The sequence below is a fragment of the Lupinus angustifolius genome, chromosome LG03 (genome assembly GCF_001865875.1).
Source record: "Lupinus angustifolius cultivar Tanjil chromosome LG03, LupAngTanjil_v1.0, whole genome shotgun sequence".
Lineage (NCBI taxonomy): Eukaryota > Viridiplantae > Streptophyta > Magnoliopsida > Fabales > Fabaceae > Lupinus > Lupinus angustifolius.
The window spans coordinates 17,189,027-17,197,590 of NC_032011.1; the positions used below are offsets into that span (position 1 = coordinate 17,189,027).

The 8,564-nt window shown below is 30.3% G+C and overlaps 1 protein-coding gene across 1 annotated transcript; it reads right to left on the reverse strand.

Annotated features, from left to right (window-relative positions):
* Nucleotides 4,363-6,489, reverse strand: LOC109343559. Its single transcript, XM_019581916.1, has 3 exons — nt 5,854-6,489; nt 5,590-5,775; nt 4,363-5,140 (listed from the first exon to the last, which is right to left on the reverse strand). The coding sequence occupies exons 1-3, from the start codon at nt 6,307-6,309 to the stop codon at nt 4,856-4,858; spliced, it is 927 nt and encodes a 308-aa protein (XP_019437461.1). The 5' UTR covers nt 6,310-6,489; the 3' UTR covers nt 4,363-4,855.

Sequence of the window (8,564 nt, forward strand, 5' to 3'; positions counted from 1 at the left end):
TTTACAAGCCCAAAACTAACTAGGCCCAAGGCTTACTCATATCAAACTACAAGCTAATGAATTACAATTCTATTTCATTCTAACACAAATATCCTTCACATGCAACTTTGTATTAGGGATGTTAACAAAATCAACCATATGACAAAGCTTACCATACCAACCCAAGTATCATACCAAAAATAGTTGTCACCACTATCCAAGTTAAGACAAAAACCTTCCCTGAGTTCAAAAGTAGCTTTCAAGATTTTCTCCCAAACAATAGAGGCATATGGGATATACTGAGCAAACAGAATGGATTCTCTCCTAGATACTTATTCTTGAAAACCTTACATCACATTTTCAAGATTCTCTCCTAGACTTTTCAAGACACATTCTACCAGCTTTATTTAGAAGATTAGACTTCCAGGATGACATGTGCCTCTAGATGTTCTCTAACAATGGGTTAAAAACAACTCTTTTAATCATCCCATGGTTATGTGGGATTCCCAAATAATTCCCAAGGTAACTAAAAACTCGCATAGAATAGATAGTCATGAGTTTAGTTTTCCTTTTGTTAGTCACATTCTTTCAACACATAAAGCTAGAGTTATCCATGCTAACCTTCAATCCTGATGCTTGGCAAAAGTCATTAAGAGTTTATGAAACCATACAGACATGTGAATTAGAAGCTTTACAGAAGAGTAACATGTCATCCACAAATAACAAAGAGCTAGCTAAATAGGTTGCCACTCACCACAATCCATTTTTTGCTGAATTAACAAAGACAACTTTTTCATACACAATAGAAACAAATGAAGTGACATTGTATCACCTTGTCATACACCTCTAGTTGGTTGAAATCTTTCTAATTGTTAAAATGGTAGTAGACATGAATAAGAGAGATTCTTGATGAACAAGAAAGAATGAGAAAATGTTATTGAATTGAATTGAATTCCAAAGTTACATTGAATCATCTATATAAAGGGAAGAAAACAGTAACTACCATAACCAAATTAACTAACCGACTAACAAAAACTCAACTATTTTAACATTCTCCCACAAGGTGGAATGTATCAAGCATTCCAAGCTTGAAATAATTGTGTTGAACACAATGATATACTTTAATACCTCCTCTTGCTGGTGAGCGAATATTCATCTCACAGTCTTGAAATCATAATGCGAAGCAACAACGACGCTTAACCACCATAGACAGAAGCAACTTCATCCAAAGCTTAACTATCTTTTTTACAGAAGCAAACTAATCATAACGGATGAAAGAGAGAAATGAGATAGACCTAAATCTTGATCCTTATATGTTGCTTCAATGAAGAAAAATTACACAGTATATTGTTGTGTGTTTAATGAGAGAGAGGGGTAAAGAAATAGAGCAATAAAGAAATGAGAAATAATTGGGGGTAATAGATGAAAGAATAAGAAAAGAAAATGTATATAGTAATCTTGCCGACTTATTGTAGATCTCATCATTGCAAGAAGCTGATACTTGATTATATGAATCTTAGTTTTCAATCACAAGGTTGTGGTAATCTCCTACCACCAAAGCTGAATTTGGACAAAAAAATAATCTTGATTCTTGAGGATAATAAGAATGAATGGGTTAAACAAAATCTTAGCATCATTTGTTCTTGATGTGAATGCATTGAAGAAAGATAACTCATTTGGCCACTTTATATCATTCTAATCACGTTCTCTTTCTCCCATAATCTCTTCCATTCTTGACGTCTTAGATGACCCATGAGGCATAAGGAACATATGTGTCTCATCATCTCTTGCATGTTGCTATGGGAACCTGTGTTAAAAATTTGGTGAGGGTTGCATATAATCTTGCAAGAACCAAGTTGCATAAGGCCATGCCCAACTTGACTTTCACCGATTATCTTAAGAACCTCAAAAGATGATTCTTTGTTGAATCTTGCAAAGAAAGAATGATATGCGGAAATGATAAAAAAATAATTATGTTCTGATACCATGTTAAAATGGTAGTAGACATGGATAAGAGAGATTCTTGATGAACAAGAAAGAATGAGAAAATGTTATTGAATTGAATTCCAAAGTTACATTGAATCATCTATATAAAGGGAAGAAAACAGTAACTACCATAACCAAATTAACTAACCGACTAACAAAAGCTCAACTATTTTAACACTAATCAAGAACCATTCCAGAGTAATGACATACCTCCAGAATTGATAAACCACATAATAAGATTCAGAGTAATAGGAGGGAGTCCAAAGTTAACTAAAGTATGTTGTAGGAACTCTCAATTAACTTTATCATATGCTTTCTCCAAATCCATCTTAAAAGTCATGAGACCCTTCTTCACCTTAGTCTTTGTAAGTAATGCATAACCTCCTCAACTAAGATTAAATTGTATGTAGTGTCTTTCTTCGGGATAAAACCAATTTCCATTGGACCAATAAGTTCAACGAAGAAATGTTGTAGTCTATTCACCAAAACCTTAACAATCACTTTATACACGACATTGCACAAACTAATTGACCTTAGTTCCTTCAAAAGTAGGTTGATTAACTTTTGGAATGTAAACAATAAGAGTCTCCACAATGCAAAGATAAGAGAAACCATATTGGAAGGCATCATGCATCATCTTTCAAATATGATATCCCACAATATTCAAATATTTTTTAAAGAAAAAAGTTAGAAACCATGAGGCCAGGGTCGATGCTTTGTAAGATATCATGTCCATAACAACCCTCCTCACTTCCTCAAAAGTAAGGAGAGCCATCAAATTCAAAACTCGATCATGAGGAAGTACATGAATAATCACATTACATTTGGAAATACCAACTTGGGAGGTATACTGATATTAACTTTTAAAGCACTTTTATTTATATATATATATATATATATATATATATGTATAGTAGTTCAATCAATTGATTTGTAATTAAAGTGTATATCAGTGGAATTGAATAGACAAAAGAATTACTCATTTGTATTTATTTTATTTAATAAAAATCAAGAAAAATATTCTGTACACAACCGAAAAATGATAAAATGCATGTTTTGATTGTCTTCAAATCTTATCATCGACTATGTTTCATTTAATAAAATTTTAACACTTATTAAAAAAATTGAATAATATTAAAAAACAAAGTTATAATAATATATTAATTTTTATTATCTATCAAAATTTTATTAAAGGAGACATATTTAATAACATGTGATTTCAATTCAAATGATATAGTTAATTTGGACCCGCTTTAGCCAAATAAGGGTATGATAATATTTTTTCTTAATATTAAAAGAGTGGGACATCAAATATTAAAATCTGGACCACTCACTACAATATCATGTCAATCACCATTTCTCAAAAGCTTAAAATATTGGGTCGTGAATGGTGTTATGTCTAAGATTTGTGGAATGTGAACTCAGTGATGGAGCAATGGGAGCTTGTGGCGGTGCAATACTTTATCCCATCAAGCATCATGGTCACTTCATTATTTTACTTCCAATATTGTATGAATTGTCTAAGTCAACTATTGTCTTGTCCTTGTGGAGAAGATTCATATATTGGTTTTTAATTTTCCCTTTGTTGAGTGAAAATATCATAATAAAAGTGGGTTTGAGATGTTCCATAATCACGTCTCCAATGCCCTCAAATGCAAGTCCATTTTATGTTAATAAACATTATTTCTATTAATAGAGATAAATATATATTTTTTTTTATTTTTAATGACAAAAGTATAATTTCATTATAACTAAAAAGTTAAACATGTTTTTAAAAATTGTATTTTCCTTTGTTTTTAAAGTGCTTATCTTTCTATTAACGGAGAGGATCATAACTCATTTTTTACTACTCATGATTGTCCTAATTGTATAATTTCTTCAATCACCATTCAAAATTAACATATTAATATAACTTCTGTAATATCTTCAGTAAATTTTCCTACTCAAACCACAACTAATTATAGGAGTGGATAAAATTTACTAATAATAACTAATAAGGATTAAAACAATAGCATTATTTCAAAGTAACTTAAAAATAACATTCTACATAATTTATACTTATAGGACCCTTTCCAATATGAAAGAGGAGTAATAATATTTCTTAAATTTTTGAAAGAGGCATTATTAATTTAAATCTCAATTATGATTATTTGCCACAAGTATCTGTAACTCTTTAAAAGAATAAGTATTAAACCTCTATGGGAGAGGATCCATCCTCCTCAATTTAACAGCCATTTTTACTTTCTTTATAGTCAATATTTGAGTCTGTGGAAAAACCTTTTTGCTTTGGTGAAATTAATGGAGCACATGAAGCAGCAAACATATCACATATTAATCAACCAAATAAAAGTCAAATTATTCGGCTATAATAATTGCACTATAATTACCTGAAAAATACAACTATATGTTGAATACATATCATCATTCCTCTATTACATGAAAGTATTCAATTGTGGACAAAAGTCATTTAAAAAAAGAAGAAAACAAAAGTAAAAGCTCATGGTGATCACAAGTCACAAGCTTCTACCAACTCCAACCAAACAAGTCTTTGTCTTTCCAGCATCTAAGGTATTCGGGCAGCCTAAAAAGTCCAAAAATCCATCAAACCTGCCCAAATAATGCCTCCACATCTGCCCTATGAGCTGTATTTCTTTCCTCAACCAAAAGAACCAATGAATCATAAATAATCTATCAATTAATTTTCATACTCTCCCAAAAACTGAGATTTGTTGTCCCAAATTTATGTCTTTTATGTTATTTTGCACTAATAAAAATATAGTTTAGATTTTAAATATTATTGTTGTTGCTTTATTATCATTGAGCAAGACATCATAAAAAAATAGAATTTGAGACAACAAATCTATATGTTTCTTTCCCATGTGTTTCTTATTTAATCATATGTGCAAGAATTCTTTAAGGAAAATGGAACACTAAGCTTCTTGGGATCCAAAGTGATGGAACATTCAATCTTCTTGTAGTACTTTGGCTTCACCAATTTCCCAAGCACATAAGCTCTAGATCTAATCACAAAGCTCAGTTTCAATGGCACTGGCACTGTTGGCATACCAGTTGAGCTGCTAAGGCTAGCACCACTTCCATATAGTGGAATCCTGGTCCCCATCACTGCCACACTCACTAACTTTTGACTCTTTCTAGATTGATAAAAACTCTTTAACTGCATCAAAAAGTAATAACCAATTTCAATCCAAAATGTTACAAAAATAGAACACAATTGTAGCTTAATTTTATGCATTAATTACTGTCTCAAACATTGGATAATTAAAGAGCAATATATACTAGGCATTTGTTAGGTAACACCCTTAATGGATGTTATTTAAGTTGCACAACTGGCTTCAAAAAATAAGCTAACAATCTTGTTTGGTTAGGAAATATATTTCCATAAATAAAATTTCCAGCTTATAAGCTTTGGGAGTAACTTATAAATTATATAGTTTTGAAAATATTTAACTTATCTCAGTTAGTCCCAACTAAATTTATCAAATATTTATATTCGGTGATATAAATTATCAACAATATTCATCTCCTAAATTTTCTAATAACACTAATAAAAAAAATCTAACTGTTCTGAAGACATTTTAAGCAAGTGGAGTATACATGACTTACATTTCCAGAAGCTATCACAATTTCTGAATAGGTTAGATCCAAAGGTGTTGAAGTAACATGAACCCCAAAGAACGTGCCAGTGTTGCGATAACTGAATTTCACAGTAGAATTCATAGAGATCATATCAGTAGCAACACCAGTAGCATCAGAACCAGCTTGAACTTGAACATGATCAAACTTCATACTCTACATAACAAAACAAAAAATTGATGAAAACCCATTTCATAATTCATAAAAAAGATTCAAACTTGGTAAGAAACAAACCTTAACAAAGATCTTAGGCTTCATGGGTCTACTAGCACCCCAAAGGATGAGAGAGAAGAAAGAGAAAAGAACGAAAAATCCAAGAACAAAGGCAAGGAAATAATAACGACGAGAAAGAGTTCTATGGTGATCTTCATTTTGAAGAAGAAGGTCTTCTTCATCAATAATATCAATGGGTTTTTGGTGAGGTTTTCGATTATTGTTGAGTTTACGTGAACCAGAGAATCTACTTGAGGAAGATTGACGAGAATGACGACCAAGGGAAGAAGAATGATGAGAGTGTGGTGGAGAACCCATTGGGCTAAGAACTGGGGTGGATTGAAACGACGTCGTTGTCTTTTCACCATCATGTGAATCTCTTGAAGGGCTTTGAACATAGTATACTGGACGACGTGGAGATCTTGTTGGAGATGAAGCATCTAAGCTTGTTACCTCTGAGTCTGTCTTTGCATGCATTGTGTTTTTGTGTTTTTGAGGTGATTTATGAATGAATGAATGAAATGAATATGATGGTGATTGTGAATTTGTGCTTGTGTCTGAAATCTAAGATCTGTTTTGGTTGATGTTATGTGACTATTGTGTTTCTTATGGAGGTGTTCTAAGAATGAGTTTATGATGGATATATAAAGTGGAAAAGAAAAGGGTATTGCATTAGTTAGTGATGATGGTTAAGAATTATATAATTTGGCTTGGTGGGGTTAAAAATACATTTATACTTTGACTAAGTGCAAAACTCGAGTTGCATTATATAAATTCTATAATTTCATCTTGTTTGTCTTTAATTTATGTCATTTCGGTACTTATTCTTTCTAATATAACCTTCACTAACATTTATAGTTGATTGATTAAGAATCTGTTTTTTTATTGGTTAACTCTAGTTACTATTAGAAACAAAGATGTGTTATTCTAGATTATTACATGTCAATAATTTTAAAATAAAAATAAAAATAATAAATATTTAATTTTTTAATTTATATAATAATTAGTACATCAAATTAGATTTATGTTGTACTACTACCATAATAACTCTTCATATTTATGATAATTAGATAAAACTATTCAAATAATAATAATTTTGATATTCAACATCACATGTAAAGTTCCTATCTAGTTTCTTTCATTATGATCAACTTTTCTTTTGTTGCAAAAGAAGAAATTCATATGATAGATAAACTATTATTGCATACATCTCAACTTAATTTTTATCTCTTCAATCATATAACTATTTGCACAAATATGCATGTGAAAAACTTTGTACAGCCCGAATTGGATATGCTCTAACATTAAGTCTAAGGAAAGAAAATGAAAAAAAAAACATTATATTAGGAGTTTTATTATTCTCCATCCAAATATCAGAACCTAAAGAAGTAAGTTTTACAACAAAACTAAATATATAAATTTTAATTTAATAAAATACATAACTTTTCAATAAAAACGGATAAATCTCAAGTTTCATGAGGTTGGTTTGGGAGTTGAATTTTGGAAGAAAATGAAGAGAAATGGATGGTTTAGGAGTTTGTCACAAATGTATTTCATAGCTCCTAAATATTCCATTTATCTTCATTTCCCTCCAAAATTAAACTCTTATACAACCCCTTTATTAAAGACATTAATTAATCAAAGTAGGAGACATGGGAGCATAATGGATGGTATCCTCTCTACTACTTCATAAGAATTGTGACATATATTATATCAAAAAAATTCTAACGACTATGATTGAAATTATTTTATAATTAAAAAAAAAAAGTATTCTCTTCCTAATCCAATATGGAAAAGAGTTGAGCTCACACATAATAATATATTCTTTTACAAAATATTCTACACCAAAATAATATATATTATTTATAAAATAATTATTAATAAATTAATTAATGTAGATGTAATATTTAATTTGTTTCATGTAGGAAGATATATTTGATAGGACTAACTATGGTGAGGAGGAAGATGAAAGAAAGTTAAAGAAGTAATGAGAGGACAGCTAGATTACAGTTGTCACAAAACACAACATGAATCTACTAAGTGTGTGATTGTGTTGTTGAGGATGAAATAACAAACACGTGCGACTTGATGTGTTCTTTCATTTACTATTTCTTCTACTTTTTATAACATTTCTTGGACTCATTAATTTAGTAAGAGAAAGAAAAGGAATCTCAATAATTATAAGTATAATCCTAAAAAATAATCGGTGAGAAATTTAATATTATTAATTAGATTCTTTAATCCATATGATTTTTTTAAAAGATTTTATAAAAAGAATCAGAAGTATATACTAATTTTATATTTAAGCTTGGTTGGTATACTTTGTTTTAGTGGTAGTATAGAGGATTCTAGCTTGCTTAAAACAATAATGTCAATTATGCAAAATAAGTATGTCGGTGCCGCGTTGAGCAGTGATGCATGAAGCCTAATTGACTTGAGATAATTTGAAGAATGTGCTTTTGTAAATTCTATTATTATTAATAATAGCTTATGCTTTATTTGTATTATTAATTTTGTTTTTGATGAATCATGTTTTAACTAAACTTTCTTGAATCACCGAAAAAAGAAAGTGTGAAATTCATAAGGTCATCCCAATAATCAACCAAATTGAACAGTGAAATCCACTGATCACATGTATCATGCGGCATGTGGAGCCCATACCGGCGGAGAGTGAATTTGGGTCAAACTTTTATTTTATTTCTTGGTAAGAGTTTAATACTTTTTATATCCCA

Excerpts from the sequence above, each read along its gene's own strand:
- LOC109343559 (XM_019581916.1), bottom strand. The coding sequence starts at position 6,309 with ATGCATGCAAAGACAGACTCAGAGGTAACAAGCTTAGATGCTTCATCT. Across the intron at positions 5,776-5,853 it reads AGCCTAAGATCTTTGTTAAG|AGTATGAAGTTTGATCATGT; the intron begins GTTTGTTTCTTA and ends TTTGTTATGTAG. Across the intron at positions 5,141-5,589 it reads TTGTGATAGCTTCTGGAAAT|TTAAAGAGTTTTTATCAATC; the intron begins GTAAGTCATGTA and ends TTTTTGATGCAG.